Here is a 22,195-nt window from a genome sequence, read left to right on the forward strand (position 1 = left end):
TAAGGCTGGGGACCTACCCAGTAGGACTGGTGTCCTCATGAGGAGAAACCGAGACACCCCAGATCTCGATCTCTCTTTCTCTCTCAGTGCTCACACCGAGGAAAGCCCATGCCAGGACACAGCAGGAAAAGATATCTATGAGCTAGGAGGAGACGTCTGACCCAGGTGAGGCATTTGACCTTGGACTTCTAGCCTCCAGAACTGTGAGAATAAATTTCCATGGTGTAAGCCACCCACTCTGTGGTATTTTGTGATGGCGCCCCTAGTGGACTAATCCAGTCTCTAGCCTGTACCCTAATTCTGCACCCCTAGTGCCTAGAACATGCCTGGAAATTTGCATGTGTGCAATAAATCTTATTTAGATAAAAAAAAATGAGTGAAAAGAGAAGAAAGACAATATTTAATTTGTATCGTGCTATAAAAATGTAAAAGATTAACAGACTTGAAAAAAGATTGTGTCTGTCCATTCAGCCATCTACCCATTCATCTCTGTATCTCCTCAGCTGTATTTGCAAGCAAATGAAACCTCATCTCTGAACCCTTAACCAGTGCCTTCTCTCCCAGTCCGCCCTCAATTTATTCACCATCAGCGCCTGTTAATCTCACCACCCGTATCATGCCGTAATTTTCTCAATTACAACAGTCACGACTTTAGCCCAGATCCTATTATCTCTTGCTTACTTGGCAATAATTGCTTCTAAACCACTCCGTCGAATCTCTGTACTTGAACCTGTCACGGACTTTAGGTTGCCTCTCTCACTCATTTTGCATTCTTTTGGAGGGACGGATCCCTCCTTCTATTCAGTTTGGCAGTGTGCTCCGAGAAGCATCCCCTTTCCCACTGCTCTTGCCACCGAGATGCAGCCACATGACTACCTGATGGCTGAGGAGCTAAAGGGGAATTTATTAAAAGTGGTTTCTGGAAAGCCTTTTTAAAAAGAAGTATAGAGAGCTGGGACCAGGCCACATTTTATCCTTTTCTCCACTTCTTTTTTCTTGTTGCCTGGAGTTTGGGGGTGACTGCTAGAAGCCTAGCAGCCATGTTGAATTATGGAGGATTGAAGAGAGGAGACAGAGAAAGAAACTCTGTCCCTGATGATTTTGTGGAGTTGCCATATCTCCAGGCTTCTTTTACATAACAATGAAAAGCACATAATTTTTTTTAGTGTTTATTTATATGTGAGAGAGAAACAGAGAGAGCGCACGTGCAAGTGAGCAGGGCAGAGAAAGATGGAGACACAGAATCCAGAGCAGGCTCCAGGCTCCGAGCTGTCAGCACAGAGCCTGATGTGGGGCTCAAACCCAAGAACTGTGACATGATGAGCTGAGCCAAAGTTGGATACTTAACTGACTGGGCCACCGGGCGCCCCTGAAACACACTTTCTCATGCTGTAAACCACTGCCGCCAGGTCTCTGAAATTAGCAGCAGAATGCGATTCCTGACTGAAACGGCTTATGTCTTCACTGCCGTAAACCTGTTTACACTTGCTGGGGCACAGTTTGAGGGCAGCTCTTTGCCACCATTGACGTAGGGCTAAAAGGGTCTTCAGAAACAATCTCACAAGTAAGTGGTGGGACTCCCAACAACCTCAATCTACAAATGAAGAAACTAAGGCTCAGAATCAGACAGTTAGTATGTCAGAGGAAGGCCTAGCACCCAAGTCTTAGATGATGCTTGGGACTGCGGTATGAGCTGTGGGAGTTGAGCTTGCCTGCACGCGTGCGCACACACACACACACACACACACTCACACACTCACACAGAATCTGGAGTGGGTATCTTTGCCTTTTGTCTGTCTTTATACTTTCTAACTTGTTCTGGAAACAAAACCTTTCCCTCTGGGAAAGTCAAACGTGACTGGTCCAGAAGTGGATGTGTAACCCACCAGGGCCAAACAGGGTTATTTTGGGGACGACTGCTTATTCGCTGTATGTGAGTGTGTACTTGGTGGTTATGAGGTGAGCGAAAACAAGCAGAGAGGTGGCAAGTTGGGGACGTCTCTCTACTATTTGCTGTTCATTAGACTTCTTCGGAAAGCTCTCATTTCCTTGGACACCATCACGTCCGTAGAGTAGAAACTACTGCTACATAAATCAACAACTACGTCCCTAAACCCACTTAAATCCCGTTTTGTTTGTTCATTTGTGCCCCGTCGCACAGACTCTTTCAGAAGAGACAACTGATTGGAATGATGAACAAAGGAGACCTCAGGGACAGACCCTGACCCCTATCTTCTTCTGGACTATGGCAACTGTAATCAATGGGAGTAAGAAATATGCATTTCTTCTGTCAAAAAAAAGGATGTCTTTTCATTCCTATTTGAATCATGAGTCCAGAAACCGTGTGAAACACAAATGTTTAGATGTGGTCACGGTATTTATTCATAGTATATTTTCACAATGCATTAATAAAGGAGAACAACACTTATTCATATGCTGAGTATAACTTCTGGAGTGCTCTGGAGTTTGTTTGGGCTGGGAGGAGGCTCCCGATGTTTTCTAATCTCTTTGGGTTCTGGAAGCAGGCAGGATTTCAAACACTGAATGTCTGCCGTGGGCCATCGGCAGTGACTCCTCTTCTACCAGCTCGGAAGGGCCAAGAGACACTGACTTCAGCACCTCCATTTTGAAAAGAAGTAACAAAGAGGGGATTCGTGGAAGATCGGACTCAGGCATCGTCTACTCCACCGTTTGTGTCTTGTCACCTGTGCTACTTACTGCAGCGGGCATGAACACGGGCAGGGTCTGAGGCTCATGGCCTGAAGAAAAGCCATGTCACCAGTCAATGCGTTTAGGCGTCCTGATGATGAGGAACGGTTTAGAACTTCTCCAGGCGTGGTGGGGGAGCCGGAGCTCACGCCGTCCCGAGTTCCTCTGTCTTGCAGTTAATAAATGTGTACACCGTCTTGACACATCTTGGCAAAATCTGAGAGGATCTCACCCTCTCAGTGTCACTCTGTAAGGAAGCTGCATTGGAGTATCTGTCCTCCGTGTAACTTCAGAGAGATCGAGGCACCAGGAACTGAAGCAAAGGATTAATAACAGTAACAGAAAGAACAGAGTCCAATTCTCTTCCACAACGAGCATGTCAGAGAAAAGGACAAGCAAGTGGTCTTACTTTTCCAGGTGATTCTGTCCATTGCATTCTGTCCTTCTCTTCCTCCCTTTTATTAAAAATGTTTATACTTCTGAGTCTGATGATCACTTAAATATGTACATTATATAGCACCAAGGCAGCAATTGTTTTTCCCAGAGATCAGACGAAACTGAATAGATAGTTAACATAACTAGTAGCTGGTACATTCTGTGAAGTGACTACATTACTTATTGGCTGGTACTTGCCTAGAAATGCCAAAATACACGGACACAACTCTGTAGCACCTTGATGGCAGCTAGGTTGTTTTAAAAAGACAAATGACAATTTCTGGAAAGTCACAATAACATATTTACAGATAGAAAGTAAACAATAGTGTACCGTGATAATGAGGGTCACTTATGTCATAGTACTACATATAATGTAGAGTACGTAAAATGCAGTGATTTGACTGCAAGGGACAAAATAATGCAGAAAGCAGTCACAATAGAATCATTTTACGTACAAAAATATTACATCACAATAAATAATTTCCAACATAAATATTAAACTTTACATCATTAGGATATTTCACATATATACACACACACACACATATATATACACACCTGTATATGCGTGTGTATGTATGTATATATGTGCATATGTACACACCCACACACTCACACAAGGCCTCACGCACCCACACGCGCACACATTTCAGGTGGAGGTATTGCATTACTATCCTTCATCTATCCCATAATGGCTTCCTCTTCAGAGCACCTGGAAATAAGAAACCAAACAAGGAAAGTCAGTCTCCTGTATCAATGCCGGAGCTCAAGAATAGGTAAGCCATAGATTTTTTACAGACTTTTATTTTATTTTATTTTACTTTATTTTTTATGATTTTTATTTATTTTTGAGAGACAGAGACAGTGTGAGCAGGGGAGGGTCAGAGAGAGAGGGAGACACAGAATGTGAAGACAGGCTCCAGGTTCTGAGCTGTCAGCACAGAGCCCGATGCGGGGCTTGAACCCACGAACCATGAGATCATGACCTGAGCTAAAGCAGGATGCTCAACCAACTAAGCTACCCAGGTGCCCCATTTTATTTTATCTTTTTAATGTTTGTTTATTTTTGAGAGAGAGAGAGAGTCAGAGGGCAAGCAGGGGAAGGGCAGAGAGAGAGGGAGACACAGAATCTGAAGCAGGCTCCAGGTTAGCACAAAGCCTGACATGGGGTTCGAACCCACGAATCATGAGATTGCCACCTGAGCTGAAGTTAGATGCTTAACCGACTAAGCCACCCAGGTGCCCCCAGACAGAATTTTAAAAATGAGACTTATTAACTTCTCTGGATTTTAAAAGTGATGTGTGTCTGCTATGGAAACACAAAAATTTCAGGGGAGTATACAGAATAAAATAAACTACTAGCCTAAAATCTCCCACGTGAGATAATGCTCTTCAGATCTTGGTATATTTCCTTCTAGTCTTTTCCCTAGACATGCATGGAAATATTATATATATACACTCACTCAAATTTTACTACATGTAAACACACACAAAACTATTTTATTAGATACCAAATATGTAAAATACATTTAAAATGGGGATCTCGCGTGGATTCCTGCTGACTTTGCCTGCCTCCACCCCATCTCCTCTTTCCTGATAACAAACTTCTCCTTCCTCTTCTAAATGAAGCTGTCAGTCCCATCTGGAGGTGGGTACATGAGCGCAGTCTCCTGGATACTGGGATTGGCTCAGAAGCGTCCATGTGACGAACAAGAGCGTGAGTTCTTGTGCAGAACGAATACTGGACGTGAGCGTTCTCTGCGGGCAGCTCATGGTGCTGGGGAAATGGTCAGCCTGAGGATGAGAAGCAAGCCTTGCTGACTGGTAGGAGACCCAGAGTCCTAAAGACTCCACCTGAGCGCCTGAATCCAGCTATGCCTTAAGCTAGCACAGTGCTTGGATTTCTCAGTTATTTAAGCGGATAAGTTTCCTTTTTTTCCCTGTTGCCTCTTGCAATGGAAACAATCCTAACTTAAGATCATAATTTTGAGTATGGATTTCAATCAAACAGTGAAACACTGATACCTAAATGTCAGGGTAGGTACTCCTGTGTCAGGATCTTGAAGAGCTCTACAGGAGAATGGACTGCTGACAGCTTCAAATAAGTTGTAGAAGGGTTGCATGAGTTGGCTGAACTCATACCTTGTAGCAGAAGGCGCTGGGATCAGAAAAGGAGTGATCAATTCATTCCTTTGCCCAGCAGAGGGAGCACTTGCCGGCATAATGTAGTCAGACCAGGCATTCCCAAAGCTCCACAAGCATGGCTCTACTGCAGATTTGTTAAAATAGATTCTGATGTTGTAAGTCTGGGGTGAGGCCTGAGATTTTGCATCCCAACAAGTTCCCAGGTGATGCTGATCCTGCTAGTCCGTGGATGACATGGTGAGTCACACGTGGGTGGAGCAGAACATTCACTGAGAAAACTCGCTTTGGTGCAGGACGCTGATGGCTCCCGGAAAGGAATTTACTGTGATCTTAAGCAAGCTACTGAATTATGTGGACCTCAGCTTCTATCTGTACAGTGGGGATGAGTGGCCCATCTTGTGGCTTTATTGTGAAACGATGCCAGCAAAGTGCTCAGTCTGGTGCCTGACACATAGTCAGGGCTCAATGTCATTAATAGTATTAATGCAATACTCTCAGGCAGAATCTCAAGTTAATCCCTAAGTCACTCGAATCAGAATTCTCTGTTTCAAAAATACAGATTCTTAGATGTGTCAGAGACCTAAAGACCTCTAGAGATGGAGCCCAGTACGTTTTTAAAGAAATACTGCAAAGGAATCTGATGCAGAAAGCCTGGGGGACCTGATACTAAGGGCGGAGAAGAGAGGAACAGGGCAGATGAACAGGAGAGAAAAAGCTAGAATATGGAGTCAGTTTCAAGATGCTTAATAGTGAACTTTCTGGGGACAACTTACCTGCCTACATTGGCTAATCATGAGTTTACAGAAAGAATGTGTGTGTGTGTGTGTGTGTGTGTGTGTGTGTGTGTGTGTGTGTATGAGAGAGAGAGAGAGAGACAGAGACAGAGACAGAGACAGAGACGAGAGAGAGAAATGTGGGACCTGCTTACCTTGACTATAAAATTCGAACCTCCAGGCCAGTGCCAGAGGACGGAGTACATTTTCCACAGTAGCCACCGCATTTTCCTATGACTCGGGTACCGTCCTGCAAGAAAACGCACCATCTCAGACCACCTGCTCGTGTTTCCAGGGCTTGCGCTGGCTTTTGAGGACATTTGTCTTGCAGGCACAGTAGGTAGGCCTTCTGAATAAAAGCAGAGCCCAACATCCTCACATGGTCTAAAGCAGAGGCTGATGGACTATGGTCTGTGGGTCCAATCCAGCTTGCCATCCATTTCTTATGGTTTATCAATCATCAATCAAGAATAGTGTTTATATTTTTATTTAAAAAAGTTTTTTTAACGTTTTATTTTTTTGAGAGAGAGAGCATGACCAGGAGAGAGTCAGAGAGAGGAGACACAGAATCCAAAGACAGGCTCCAGGCTCTGAGCTAGCTGTCAGCACAGAGCCTGATGCAGGGCTTGAACCCACCAACCCTGAGATCTTGACCTGAGCTGATGTTGGACGTTTAACTGACTGAGCCACCCAGGCACCCCAGTGTTTACATTTTTAAACAGCTGAGAAGAAGTAAACCAAGAACAATATCTCCTGACATTTGAAAATGATATGAAATTCAAATGTCAGTATCTGTAATAAAGTTTTATTGGAACACAGCCATGTTCATTCATTCACTTAGAACAGCAGGATGAGTAGTAGTGACTGCTCTTATTGCTACGGAGAATGCTGCAGACCACAGTGACACAGCTGTGACCTGGCAGAGTTTGGAATGATGTGCATGTCACCCTATTGTAACATGATCTTATTGTTTTTCATTACCAGGGCATACCATCATGTCCGAACAAGAAAAGAAAAGCGACTTTGCATGTTGCTCTTTTAAGGTACTATGGTATGTGAACTATTCTGTTATCAAATTAAAAAAATTTTTTTAACATTTATTTATTTTTGAGAGACAGAGAGAGACAGATCTCGAGCAGGGGAGGGGCATTGAGAGAAGGACACATAGAACTGGGAACAGGCTCCAGGCTCTAAGCTGTTAGCACAGAGCTCAACGCGGGGCTCGAACCCACAAACTGTGAGATCATGACCTGAGCCTACACTGAATGTTCAACTGACTGAGCCACTCAGACACCCCATATGTTATCAAATTTAGGTGGCAAAGCCCCGTGTTTCTCGTGCAATGACACCACAGCTGTGCTAGAACAACACAATATACATCATTGTTACCAACCTCAGCCACAGAATACATTCCCAAGTCACAAGGAAAGCAATGGCCATAAATTTAGAAAATTCAAAACAGGAGATCTCACCATGGCATAATTTCTTCATAGTGCAATAAAAAACTGAAACTTGGTATGGGTGTGTGGGTGGCTCAGTCGGTTAAGTGTCCGACTTGAGCTCAGGTCATGATCTCATGGTTCGTGAGTTTGAGCCCTGTGTTGGGCTCTTTGCTGACAGCTCAGAGCCTGGAGCCTGCTTCAGATTCTGTGTCTCCCTTGCTCTGCCTTCCCCTACTCATGCCCTGTCTCTGTCTCTCAAAAACAAACATTTAAAAAAACTTCTTTAAATGAACTGAGTAAAAATAAACAATGGAACCAAATAAGTTAAGTTTCTAAGTGGCTGATGTGTTAGTTAAGCAAGGAAAACAGTTTGCTCCCTGGGGGTTTAATATCATCTTGTTTCATTGTTAACAGCTGAACAAATGTATCCAGAGAAAATACATTGATCAAGACTACGATCCTTTTGGGAGGAACAGTTGCTTGAAAATTCGATGACATTGAAAGCAACATCGATAATCAATTAAAACATGAGGCAAATAATTTTAGGTGGGTTTTTTTTTTTTGCTCTCGAGTTGATAGGTAGGTACTACGGATATCATTCAGTTGTTTGAGGAGATAATACTGAGTGTGAAGAGACTACAGAATTGGCTTCTGTGACTAGTCTGTGTGAAACAAATTCAGGCAAGACAATTTCAAAAAGGCTGAGAAAACACTAGGGCAGAGCAGCTGATGTGGAATCTACCAAGATATGTGGACAAGTGACAGTGGTAAACAAGGAAGTGAATGCAGAGAAAGAGTTAGTTGGTCAAATTTACAAAGCTCATAAAAATGTCAACTGTCTGAAGCCTATAACTATTTAATATATTATCCATCAGTAGGTGCTTGGTAGAAAATAGAAGCATCTATCAGGTGTTACAGAACCAAGATAAGCAGCTTTTGCTACCACGAACTTATCTGGCATCAGTTTTATAAACTTCTTTTGTCAGAACTAGAAACAGAATGCCCTGACCTACCACCTAGCAGCTTGATCCCTTAGCAGTGGACAGGTTTGATGATGAACCTTTCAGCTCACAGCTGGGGATAAACATTTTTCTGAATGAGAACTGTTCTCAGTCGCTGTAGCTGGACACCCCTGGCTTTGGACATTAGCTTTTGCTATGGATTGGACCATATTTCTTAGGGAATGGAACCTAAATGTCAAGGCGACACTGCATTTATAGGCACAGCTTACAAGGTGGTAAAGTCATTTCAACGTCAACTCACAGTGTTCCAATCCAATCTTGCTAAGCGCTTTATGTATGATCCATTCTGCTGAGAGTTAACACAAGAAGCCGTATCTCAGGCCACACAAGTTTTTGGTGGATATACTTTGCGAACTCAAACGACAGCACCAGCGACATGTTCTGGACTTTGAGCTAAGGGCCAAGCAAATTTCCCATTTCAAAATCCACTTAGCAAGGCATTTAAGATGCTTCTATCTTGCCTTCAACAACAAGGACTTAATCGGTGATACAACAAGATACTAAAGGGCGAATATCAAGAGAAAAATCTAATAGAATTCTAGAAGTGCTCACCAAGGCGTGAATATGCTCAATTAAAATGGTATGGTTGTGGATTATCAGGGTTTGACAATACTTATTTGTGTAAACGAATGTTTATAAGATGGAATGCAGACAGTCTCATTGCTGACCAGCATTAATAACTTACGATCAGTTTTGAAAATAGAGAATTCAGCAAAATATGCAGCTAACTGAAGCAAAATATGATCATTCCCAAATATTCCGTTGTTCTCACTGGTAAATATGTCTTACAAAAAAATTGTACTCGATTATTATTTTTAAAATTGAATCAATAAAAATTTTACGCAAATTTGTTTTTACTCTTGTCATATAAATACATAAGTTACAGCACTGATTTTTGCCTCCTAGGTGGCAAAATCTAAAATATTTATAAATAAGCATTAATTATTCAGTTTCCCACAGAAAGCGTCTGCGGGACCCTGGTCTACCCCTTCCTGCCTCTCCAGTTCATCCTGTGACTCTCTAGATACTATCATTTCCCTCCATCCCACACCGACCTCTGCATTTCTTTGGGTTGTTCTGACATGCCCCTTATAATACAGTGCCTTCGCATATGTAATACCATTCCCTCTGAATGGAACTCTCTTCCGTGTCCCTTGCCCCTCTGTGTGCACTGGATCACCCATTTTTTGACTATTAAATTCTTCAGAACCCAGCCCAGTGGCCACTTCCTCTTAGAAACCTTCCTTATCCAGCTGCCTGCCACATAGCATCCTATAAAACTCGGCAATACTTTCTTTACATCTGTCTTCCTGCTAGAATGTTAAGTCCCATGTTGGCAAGGTCAATGTCTTCTTTTGCTTCTAAAATTTATTTATTTTGAGAGAGAGAGGCAAAGAGAGAGCAAGCAAGTATGTGCACGGGAGGGGCAGAGAGAGAGGGAAAGAGAGAATCCCAAGCAGGCTTGGCACACTCAGTGCAAAGCCTGATACACGGCTCCAACCCCAAGAACTGTGAGATCATGACCTGAGCTGAAACCAAGAGTTGAATGCTTAAACCAACTGATCCACCCAGGTGCTCAAGTGCAATGTCTTTTTAAATTCCAAGGTCTCTAGAAGCCAACAGTGTACTGTTCAGGGTGTACTAATTACACATTTGTTAAATGAATGAATGAATGAGAGGCTGAAGCTGATACACACTCCTCTTTTTGACTTGCAATTCAGTCTGTTTGCTTATTAATGCCCCTAACACTTTATCGTGCTGCGAGGAACTCCTTGTTTAACTGTGACATCGTATCTCACTGTGTAAATTTACCATGTCGTGTTAGCCACCCCTCACCCTTCCATTCCTCCACAATGTATGGCATCTTAGATGGTCCACATTTTCCACTATTGAGAAAAACACTGTGACGGACCATATTTGTGCTTGCATTCCAGGATATCTTCTGACTATATTCCCCGAACTGGGTCAAAATCATGAAGATGGCTCCTACAGCCAAACTATGAAAATCTATTGCAAATAATGGATAATCTTGTATAAAGACGAGATAAAAAAGCTTTGCTAATTTAACGAAGAGAACAAAATAGTTTCTCTTTAAAAAATTTGGGGGCGCCTGGGTGGCTCAGTCAGTTAAGCGTCCAGCTTCAGCTCAGGTCATGATCTCATGGTTCATGGGTTCAAGCTCTGCGTCGGGCTCTGTGCTGACAGCCAGCTCAGAGCCTGGAGCCTGCTTTAGATTCTGTATCTCCCTCTCTGTCTGACCCTCCCCTGCTCACACTATCTCTGTCTCTCAAAAATAAATTTGAAAAAAAAATTTGTTTGTCTATGATTATGAGGGATATTGAGTTCGAAGAGTGATTTCCAAGACTCTAACTGGTCCTGCTTTTTAAAATTAAAAAAAATTATTTATTAATGTTTTTTCATTTTTGAGAGGGGGGAGGGGCCAAGAGAGAGGGAAACACGGAATTTGAAGCACCCTCCAGACTCTGAGCTGTTAGCACAGAGCCCAACTAGGGGCTTGAACTCAGGAACTGTGAGATCATGATCTGTGCCGAAGGCGAACTCTTAGCCAACGGAGCCACCCAGGTCCCCGTAAGTGGTCCTTCTTTTAAGGGCCCATATTAATTCTGGAGCTAATCTGACACCATCAACTGGCTCTGATGCCAGACCAGCCAGCCTTCCAGCTAGGAACCTTCTTTGGAAGCTAGAACCCTGGCCTGCGGTCTTCAGAATGCTGATGTGCGGTGAATGTTTCCTATTTCAGCCGAGATCATGCTTTCTTCATAGTCTCCCCTGACCCAGCAGTGGAGAGAACCAGAGTCCGACCACCTGGAGTTTGTGTCACATTTTTAAGTAATTCTCTAAGCCTCAGTTTCCTAGTGCATCTGTAAAATGGGGATAATATTTGTCTACCCTCAGAGGTCTGTTATAAATACAAGAATGTATGTAAAGTGCTTAACAGAGTACTTGGCCTAATGTACATGCTCAAAAAATATTAGCTATTATTATCTTAAAGGTAGTTTTTAATGTGTGAATCCCCATCAGAGCCTATTCTCAGGAAGGTGAGGAAAAGTCTGGCTAATGATAAAGGTTCTGATAATGGCTTTGCAATGTTCATGCGATTTCACTAATTGGGACTCTGTTAATTTGATTTAGATAAAGTCGGAGCTAAAACTTATTATTTTTACTACAGAATACAAAGAAAAAAGCATACTCAGAAAATAATTAGCATAAACATGATTGCCATGGAAACAGGGCCTATTTTAGAGAAAAAGGTATACTTCCAGCATCTTAAAAATACCCACTCATATACAATGAGATACCAATTCGAAGTCATTTTTATTTCTTCATTAAAGCAAGCCCTCTAAAAATCTCTTTTCATTGAATATTTTGTTAGCCTAGTTTGAGCTATCCATTTAATTAAAATGAGTGATTCTCTGCTCCATTATGAATGTTTGTATTTCATGCTTTTCACAAATTTTTCTGGTTTCTCAATCAATATGACCCAGGGAGGTAGGCTCTTGTGATTTAGGAAAGTCAGCACATCTGGAATTGCATTGAAGTGCATTGATTTACATTCCTTTTTCTTTTTTTTTTTAAGTTTACTTATTTACTTTGAGAGAGAGAGAGCACACAAGTGGGGTAAGAGCAGAGAGAGAGAGAGAGAGAGAGAGAGAATTCCAAGCAGTCTCAGTGCTGTCAGAGTTCAAAGCGGGGCTTGAACTCATGAACCATGAGATAATGACCTGAGCTGAGATCAAGAGTTGGACACTTAACTGATTGAGCCACCCAGGCGCCCCTGATTTACATTTCTTTGGAGTGTGCTGGTGGTGAACTGCTCACAAAACATGGAAGGTATATGTATTTCCCAATATAACCCTAAATAATCACATATATGTGAATATACACATTGTTTAATATTTAGACTATATTAAACCTCTAACTCCTATAGGAACATATGGAAGAAAAAGTGCACATCTCTCAAGCGTAATTTCCTCTCTGGGCCTGCAGTGTGATTTCCATACTTACGGACAGCTGGATTTTCTTACGTGAGCTGTGAGTTAGGAGGCAGTACATGGATGATGAATGAGAACTGGATCTGGACCGTGTATATACGTGCTCCGCCCCCCGCCCCCCGACGTTTACCTCGTGTTACCTTAACTCCACTGGTTGTAAACGAGCTAAAAGGTATGAACGGAGTCCATCTCCTCTATGACAATACAAAGTTCATTCATTTTTCATTTCAAGGCAATTCTTGAATCTACAAGCCGCACAAGGAATGTCTGTCAGGCCCCAGGGCCAGGCAGCCAGGCCTCAGACACACAGGCCCCTCCCCTCGCTCCCTGCTGACCCCACAAATGCCGCAGGTGTGCCAGGAAGCAAGAAGACTGGTGGGCACCTCTCCCACATGGCCTGAAGTGAACCTCCCTTCCCTTTGCTCAGCCCTCAAGGCTGCTCCAGACCCTCCTCGTGGGGTCAGATAGCAGCTCCGAGAATGGGCGCATGGAGCCCCCGCAGACCTCTGGTTGGGGCTGAGGGCCTTTTCAGGCCTTGCGCACACCTGTGAGCTGAGAGTGCACAGAATGTCACTGGCAATGAAGCTCTGAGTGCCAACGTCTTCCTTCTGATCTCACGTCCGGGCCAGGCTCACCTTCCTGTGGGGCCACCCCTCACACGCATGCGGGGTAGAAACTCTATAGTTCCTGAGCACAGCAGGGGCAGCTAACGCACCCCTGGGCCACGGGAGTGTCCCACCTGCCTCACTCCCAGGTGGGGTGGGGACCCACATGGACAGAAGCCACATGGTGCTCTGGGTGCCAGCCATATCCAGACTCTGCCTTGGCTCAGGCCACACTCTCCTGTCCTTCCACTTTTCCATCTCAAGTCAGCCTACTTCTGTTATCATCTTGACCAGCTTCTAAGACCTTACAGCAAGCCTAACAGCTAGGAAAGCATTATAACATTAAGAGTCAACATCTATTATGCGCCTGCTGTTTGCCCAGTGACATGCAAACAGCTCTTCACCCTTCTCTCATGTCCACCACCGCAAGAACCCAGCGATAAGGACCCCCATGCTCCTCATTTTATGAAGAAAGTTACATAACTCGCTCAAGAAGGCCGAGCTAGTGAGTGCGGAAGCCGGCAATCTGACCTCGGAGTCTGCGCGCTCCACCTCTACATTCTGCGTTCTGTAGCCGTCATGAGCTTTCACTTCAGCACCAAGAGCCAACAGCCGGCTGGAACTCGAATTCCAGCACCAAAGCAACATCACGTGCTTACCCTCCACCCACCTCCTCAATCTCCCTTCCAGGATTTGATGAGAAAGCCGGCAAAATGGGGTTTAATCCAGGTACATGCATTAATGCCCAATAAGTAATAGTAGTAGTATTTTTATTAGTCAAAAATAGGAGAAAGCGTCTTTTCACCAGACATGGGGAGCCCACAGTGAACCTGACAATGAGACTTATTTTTACCAGTTTTGTTCCTGATGATGAGACAGTGGTTCTGAGGATTCGGTTTTACCCTGCATGACTAGAGTCTTCCGTAGTTTTGCTTGGGAAAAACACCATATTGCCAACCAGGTTTGGAGAATTGAAGTTTTCACTATGGCTGTTTCTCTGTAGCTCTTAGCAGAAAAGCAGAAAAGTAAGGAATGATGTTTGGCAAGGCGAAGGTGATGCCTGGCCAGGGTTGGGGTGCCACGGCGCAACACTGGAGTGGGTAATGGTGGGAGCGGGACTTTGCCCAGTTCTGCAAAGTGTGTTCCACAGAACACCGGGTTATTTGAGGGAAATTAAAAAGTGTACTTTTGAGAAGAAGGCTCTGGGGTTGGTCTAACTTAGGTCAAGAGTTCTTGAAATGCGGTCACAGGACACAGGCATTAGTTAGCACCACCCAGGACATTGCTGGAAATGAGGCTGGCTGTGTTTTAACGAGACCTGCAGGTAAGGCTGATACACACTCCAGCTTGAGAGCCACTGATCTGGGGCGACACTGGTTTGGATAAAGGCACAAAGACCTCCTTCCTGTATACTTTATTCCAACCTTGAGTAAGCTCAGGCTTACTGTGCCTCTTCAAGAAGGAAATAAAATACACAGTTGTTTTTCCAAACGTCTTTGGCCAGGGAGGCCTATGTTCATGGAGCATCCTTAGGGGTGAGGTGAGCAGGTGAGGCACACACAGCAGCACGTGGGACGGCTGCCGGGAGCTCTACGGATGGCTCCGTCCGGGCTCCCAGGGATTCCTAAGGAGTGCTCGGCAGACCCTTGAGATTAATTTCGAGCTCCGGCTCTCTGGGCTGTCATGGAACACGAAGATTTAAAAAAAGAAAAAATGCTGGCAGGCAAATGTCAAACCAACTCCCTCCAGGAAAGGCGTAACTTCTCCCAAACGCTTGGGAAACAGCCAACCCATCTTTGCAGGGCAGTGATCATTCTCTCCAGAAGGTGGCGCTCTCTGCTGTAATTATTTTTAGTTTCTGGGTGAAAACCACAATCCAGATAGGGCTAAGAGGATTGAAACTTTTGTGAGAGAGTTTACAGAGCCGGTTTCCTACAGAATCATGCTTCATGTCTGACCACATTGTGGGGAATTAATCTTTTTGTCCCTCAGAATGACTGAAACATAATATATGGACCTTGAAAAGTAGTGGTAGGGAAGAACATTATAATCTGGGAACATATGCTAAGGCATGTGTGCTCTTTGTCAGCTCTCTTTATTCCTTTCAGTGCAAAGGAAAACATTTAATGATTTACGAGCAATCAATGTGTACATTTAATGAATCAGATTTGAGGTGGTTGATTGGGTTAGAGAAAAAAGGGAGTCAGATTTTTTCTCCTCATAGGCAAATTTAACCCTGGCAGCTCAAAATTTGGGCTCTGGAAACTTTGGGATTTCCCTGGGAAATGGCCACTGGATATTTCTTCCCTTTCTGAGGGGAAGCACCTTGAATTTCTTCTTTATATTCTGATTTTGATAAGGTTAGTAAATAAAAATACAGGGCACCGAGTCAGATGTAAATTTCAAACAAGCAACAAATAACATTTTTAGAATAAATATATCCCACATGGTGTTTAAGACATGCATGTACAGTAAAAACAACGTTCCTGGTTTATTTGAAATTCAAGTTTAACGGGGCGTCCTGTATTTGATCTGGCAACCCTCCTTCGGAATGATAACCCTTTCCCCTGTGTTTTTCCTCTCTGTCTTCCCCTATCCACAGCTCTGAGGACACCCCGTGGTGAGGGTCACGGCTGAAGCAGGACCTGGGACCACAGGCCACAGTCTGGTCAGTTTCCCATTTGTCGGCGGGTCAGGTGCCGGTGGCAGGTTCCCAGGGGATTCCGAGAAACACTGCCCAGATCAGGGTCTTTTAAGCTCTGTGGCGCTTATGATCTACCTGGTGACCTCGTTCAGCGGCAGATGCTGACTTAGAAGCTACGGGACCCCCAGAAAGTGCATTTGCAACAAGCTTCAGGTGATGCTGATCACCGTGTGGCCCGCACCTCGCGTGGCAGGAGGTTTGAGCATGTAAACCTGGTTATTATGAAACCCCTGCGTGTTTCTCTAACTCTGCAGAAACGTCACCTGATAAGTTACCCGTTTCTTCCTGCCTCTTTTTTATATTTCCGTTTTTCCTACAACAACAAACAAACATCTTTTTCCCTACGTTCACAAAAGGAATCTCATGTAGGCTATTTGCAAGGTGCCTGAGCCACACACTCTCTGATCGGCTTCTTAACTGTTTTCAGCTTCCTCCTTAGGCATCCTCTAACTTCTTGGGTGGTTCACAGGTTCAGGACTCAGGGAAGAATTCACCAGAAGCGAAGCAAGGCTCTTCCTGATAAACTCAACTTACACATGTTTCACCTTCGATTCATTTCCTAAACTTCCTTCCTGATACTCTGCAAAACACTTTGAGCAAGTGGGAAAGCACGGTCCTCCCTCCAGCACCACCAAAACAGACCAAGGAAGGAAAAGAGAAAAAACCCATCTGTGGCCACGAGGTCACCTTACCGGGGACTTCTTAATGTCGGAGACAGCGTAATTCCCTTGTGATATCCACCTGGCAGATTCAGTTAAAGACAGGCCGGTTCCGTAAAGGTTGATGCTGAAACGACCCTGCAATAAACAGCCAATGAAAAAGAATTTTAGGCCACGTGATGTCCTAAGCAAAGGCCACACAATAAACGAACCCTTGGGAAGGAGAAGGACATTAATTAATTACGATAGCTACTAATTAATGAGGTTGTTTGTTTTTTTTTTTTGAAAGGGAGGGAGGTCTGGGCCAGGCACTTTATATGCATCCTCTCATGCACCCTCACAAGAGCTCTAGGAAGGGATTCTCCAAGATGGGGACACTAAGGCTCGGCGGAGTGATGAACTTCTGCAGGAGACAGTGAGAGTCCAACTCACATTTTCCTGACTTCAAAGTCCTCGCTCTCAACCAGCGCCATCTGCCTCCCTAACACAGCAATCCTGATGTTGCTCACAATTATCAGATTCCTTCAGGAACAAAATGCCACAGTGTAATTTTTCTAACAAGATCTCGCTGCCAAAGCTTCCTGGGCCGCCGCTCCCCGCCGCGCAGAGCACCGCGCGTACTAAACACAGCAGGGCGGGACATCAAAGGGGAGGTGCGTTCTCCGAGCCGGCCAGCAGAGGGCGCGCGCGGCTCGTACTGCGCGGCCTGCAGCGGGACCGCCTCTTCCCGGGTCCTGTGTCCCAGACCCCAACCAGCTCCAGGATTCGGTTCAAAACCCGGCCTCGGCGTTTCCATGTTGATTTCTAAGGAGACGCCGCCGCAGAGCTCCTGGCCTGCGTTCCCCATCTGTCTCTGTTTCTCTCTCGTTTTCCAAAATGACTCCACAAAGACACCTGAAATAGTTTGTTGAGGCTTCGTCGCCCACGAGGGGCGGTTTCGGAACCGAAAATGTTCTGCACCAACACGCTCACGGGCGACTACTTCCTCTCTGAACCTTTCACACTCCCACACTTTGTCAAGGAGTCTTTACTAAAGCGAGGTCAACTTCCAGGCTGGCCAGATCTATGTAAGAAATTGGCTCTTTCTTGGGGAGAGGTGGGGGATGAAATCCTGGATAGATTTTTTTTTCTTTTTAGTTCTCAGAACCTCAGTTTGTGCACCTGTAAAATGGAAGATTATAACAGTATCTGCCTCAGGGTAGTGTAGTGAGGGCTAAATGAAATTAGCCATAAGGCGCACACGGCTGCTACTGTAACTTCAGAAATACTGGGTGTCTTTCTCCAATAGAAACAGCAAGCTTAGCGAGGGGAGGGGCTTGGTATTGGGGAGGTGTTTTTTTTGTTTGTTTTTTGTTTTTGTTTTTGTTTTTGTTTTTGGTATCCTAATGGTCTGTAACACACGGCTAGGCAGCTGATTGTTAACAAATATTCCATCCTGGCTTGTCCATTATGACTTCCAGGACTAGGGATCGCCTGCAGGCTCTCTCCCTCTGTGTGTCAGTGCCATCAATATTTACTAGGCAGAGTTTATCAGCCCCTTTGAAGCCTTGGATTCCACATCTGCGACATGGGGACAAATAACATTCCAGTTCACAGAAGTGATTTGAGCTCTTAAGTGGCTCTCCATAGGGGATGATTTTGCCCCCGGGGTGGGGGAGATTTGGCAATATCTAGAGGTCTTTTGGTTGTCATAACTGGCAGGTGTGTGTGTGTGTGTGTGTGTGTGTGTGTGTGTGTGTGTGTGTGACTAGCGTCTGGTGGGTAGAGACCACAGGTATTGTTAAACAGCCTGCAATGCACACCACAGTCCCTACAACAGAGACTGATCCAGTCTGCAACATTAGTAGTCCTGACCGTGAGGAACTCTGGCTGTGGAAGTTTGGATTTTTCCTAGAATCCAGGCTCCTCTACTTTTATTGTAACCTCAAGCAAAAGGTTTAACTTTCCTGAGTCCATCTGTAAAATGGGTTAGTAATGTGTACACTGCAGATAGGTGGGAATTGGGTAGAAGGTAAAATGCACGCAACTCATCCCCTGGCACAGAGTAGGTGATATTTAAGAAATATTTTGGGGAATTATGACAGAACTCTACAGACGTGAGTGGTTGTTGGGTGAAGTGGTCTCAGTAAGCGTCCATAGCTGTGGCTGGACTGACGCACCCAGCCGGCCGTTGCCTGGCCTCCCCAGACACGGACCCCTCCAAGCTACGCGATCCCACCAATTTCCTTATTTCACTGTCCTGCCTGTCCTGCGGCGGGTGTCCACTCCATTCATTATGTCCAGACCACATTGCTGCCAAGGATCCCTCTCTTTCTCCCTTTCCCCCCCTGCTTCCCGTACAGATGGTCTGCTCCCCCTTTACTGCAGGAGAAGGGAGTTTGATCTGCTTTGACCTCAAGATTCTTGAAAGGTCCAGGCCCCTGACCCGGCTTCTGGCCCAGCAACACCCCCAGCTGATCTGGAAATCCACTGAGCACCCTCCATACACGTGTCTAGCTAGATCTGCCCTCCTGGAGCAGGTGACAGAGTCCATGGAAAAGGTAGTCTTCCTCCTCATTCTCTTTCCACCTTTTCCAGCACAGGGGACCTATGTTTTCAGCTGATAATGACCGCCTTAAGTTGAGAGTCCCCTGAGGAGTGAAGACTGTCCTTTGAGCTCCAGGTGAGACATCTTTGCCCCTACAGCCCTCATATTCGCAGGGCAGAGGGCGTGAAAGTTATAGCTAGTACCTCCTTTGGCTGACTTAAGACAGTAAAAATAATTCAGAGCTATGCACGGACTAGAGGGTCCAGAGGGGTTTGAGAAAGATGTGCCTGAGACTAGGAGAGTTTTAAAAGGCTGCAAAGTCCCGTCTGCAAGCGGGGTTGGGCAGACACATCTGCCGTCATGATATGCACTCAGACACATTTGGGATCCATTCCCACCGCTACTGAGCACCAGCTGTGTGCGTTTGGGCAAGCTCCCCAACATCTCGCTCCATTTTCCCATCAGAAAAGGGGGACCTTCTCACGGGTTGCTGCTGTGGGGAAGAGATGCTACACTAACCTAGAAATGCTGAGCAAAGTCTAAAACCTAGTAAACAATAAATGCTACCAATACGAGCATCGATAAGAATAATGCCGCATTCCCCCGGTGATCAGAACAGAAAAACACATTCTGGCTCTATTTTCACTTGAGGGCCCTTGGGGAACCTGCTCTTCCTGCTAAGCAAGTCCCCAAGGCAACAGTGTGGACAGGAGGAACATTCTCTTTGGCTTCTGTGTAGTCCCTAGGTCACAGGAGGGCCCTTGGCTACAAAGCCCCTTGCGCAAGTGTGCTTTTGCAGACCTTCTCCTGCAAAACTCAGGGCTTTCATCAATATACCTAGGTGCTCAATACATCTCTAAGGAGTTGAATTCTGAAAGCCCCTGAAATGGCTTCAAGAATGGGCTAGGACAAAATATACATCTGCTTTGAACTGGCTTTGCATTTTCTCATTTAGCAATGGCTTCAGGGTCAGGATTTAGCAAATCAGTAAGTTCATTTGTCTCCGAATTATTAAAATAAATGAATGCAAATTACCTTTCATTTACTTAAGCGGGGGCTCCAAAGAAGCGCAGAGAGAAACCAGAAAATCCTCAGACTTTTGAAAAAGGCAGGACAGGGCTAATCTATTAGCTGTTAAAATGCAACCCGGACCAGTGGGGTGTTTGAAGTCATCGGCTGCTCTAAAGAAACAGCACTTCAAAAGTTTTCAATTCCTGGGTAATAGAGGAGAGGCCCCCTTTTACCATTATGTCCTTTGTTTATTTTCTTTCTCTCTGAGAGCTTCCTTTTCACTTCCCTAAAATGTTTAGCATTGCTTTCTGAAGCTGGGGGCTGAGAAAACACTTTGTGAAAAGAAAATTCAGATGTGTTTGCCTTTGGACGGTCTCTGTGATTGGGCGTAAGTCCATCCGGGGGAGACAGCGCCTGGGATTCCAAATGCCTCGCCCCGTCCGGGTCCCCAGACTTCGGAAGGCGCGTAGGCCAAGTGGGAAATTCCTGACCCAGAGTTGAGCAACAATCTCATCAAGACCCCTTCTGAACCACAGCAAGAACAGGGGCCAAGTTCTCCTGGCCTCCATCGTGGAATTCGCTGAAGCTTCTCAGTTGCCGAAGCTTCTTGCAAAGATGATGCTTGCTTTGCAAAACTGGCACCAGGAGGGTAGCACGTTTCCAAAGGCAACGTGCCCCGCCTCCAGAGGGGCAAGAGCATGTCAAAGTGTAGCTGGACAATTAGGGGGCCCTTCAGCGGCCCTGAAGAGCACATCTGGCAGATGACAATAAACTTGCACTTGGTCTGAACACGACACGTTTTCTACATCTCAAGTAGGGCAACATGTCGATCTTTTATGTCATGCAATGTTTAGAATTTATAACGGCTGACCGTGACTTGTTAGAGGCCACAGACCTGGCTTGTGAGAGCCGACCGTGTGCATTTCTGCTGGACTCTCCATTTAGTGACATAACATCAATGGCCTGAAATCAGTTACAGGGGTGGGGGTGGGGCGGAACGAGACTATCCACACCTAGGAAATTGGCAAATGCTACAAAGCAGGGCTTTTTATTTTCGTAAAGAGCCAGTCATGAAGCATATATCAGCCTGTCGCTGTGTAATATTCATTCTGTTAACTCAAGATTTGCTTAAGCAAGCCCCTCCCCTCCAATGTCTAATTTGCTTCCAAATGTTTACTGTTTACAGCAGGTGCATTTTGCTGAATGCAGAAGTTTGTCCTGTGGCCCTGATCAGTTCCTAAGGAAAGTCTTAGCCTTAGGAGAGGGGTAGCTCCGAGCATCCTGGAGGCTCCTGAGAGCAGCTGGCCCTCCAGAGCAGTTGTCTAACCCTAGTCCCAAGAGCAGAAGCAGCCCAGGGTCCCCCGAGGGCAGGGTGGGACATGGGTCCTTGGTGGGGGAGCCCCCTGCACATACCTGTGGGCACTTGGCGGCACTGTAGCAGTCCCCAGCTGTGGCATAAGGGACCGGGTGTCCTTCACTTGTCCTGGCAAACTGTAAGTCGGTGGCTGTGGGGTTTTGGGGAAACGGAGGGGAGAAGTACAAAAGGCATAGAAGGAAGAGGAGAGTCACAGCGAAGCAGGAAGGAAGAAGGGTAGTGGGAGAGAGTAAGAGGGAAGAGGAGAGAGAGAAAGTATCCGAAGTACCATTAGTGAGCAAGTAGATCCAGTTGCACACTGCTTTCTCCCCATGATATCTGTGGTTCCTCAGGTCTCATGAGCCTCATTTCCTGCGTTGTATCGGCATGGTCCCTCCACGGTAGGGAAGCCCAAAGGGGTGGGGGGTTTAATGACTTTGGAATCGATTCTCACATATATAAATAAATACGTGAATCATGTCGATTAAGTGCAGTGTCCCTGGACGGCGGCAGGACTCCTGCGTATGGCCTCTCGGCTTCCAGGATGGGAAGAAACCAGGCACAAAAGCATTTCCAGCTACTTCGGAGTTATTTCCCGGGGCTTCGGCTGCCCTCCTATGGCCTGTGCGCTATTATTGCCAAAATGTGGAGCAGTTAGAACCCACATCTTGAAAGTATTAATGGCAGTTTCTCAAGTTTGGGGCTAACTTGCAGTTAAAAAAAAAAGCCAATGAAAACAATGCTTGTGTTTTTAACCTCTTCGTAGCTCCCGAGAGCAGCTCTACAGCAGATCAGG

General features: G+C 45.3%; 1 protein-coding gene across 1 annotated transcript in view; it reads right to left on the bottom strand.

Moving 5' to 3' along the window:
• Nucleotides 1–3,755: 3,755 nt before the first annotated feature.
• Nucleotides 3,756–22,195, bottom strand: part of ADAMTS9 (ADAM metallopeptidase with thrombospondin type 1 motif 9) — a 161,532-nt gene continuing 143,092 nt past the window's right edge. The window contains exons 37-40 of the mRNA XM_029917014.1: nt 21,459–21,550; nt 16,541–16,645; nt 6,218–6,312; nt 3,756–3,856 (exon numbers count right to left, since the gene is read on the bottom strand). Of these exons, the coding sequence (XP_029772874.1) occupies nt 6,223–6,312; nt 16,541–16,645; nt 21,459–21,550 (287 nt within the window). The 3' untranslated portion in view covers nt 3,756–3,856; nt 6,218–6,222. The remainder of the gene's footprint in view (nt 3,857–6,217; nt 6,313–16,540; nt 16,646–21,458; nt 21,551–22,195) is intronic.

Source organism: Suricata suricatta, chromosome 12 (genome assembly GCF_006229205.1).
Source record: "Suricata suricatta isolate VVHF042 chromosome 12, meerkat_22Aug2017_6uvM2_HiC, whole genome shotgun sequence".
NCBI classification, from domain to species: Eukaryota; Metazoa; Chordata; class Mammalia; order Carnivora; family Herpestidae; genus Suricata; species Suricata suricatta.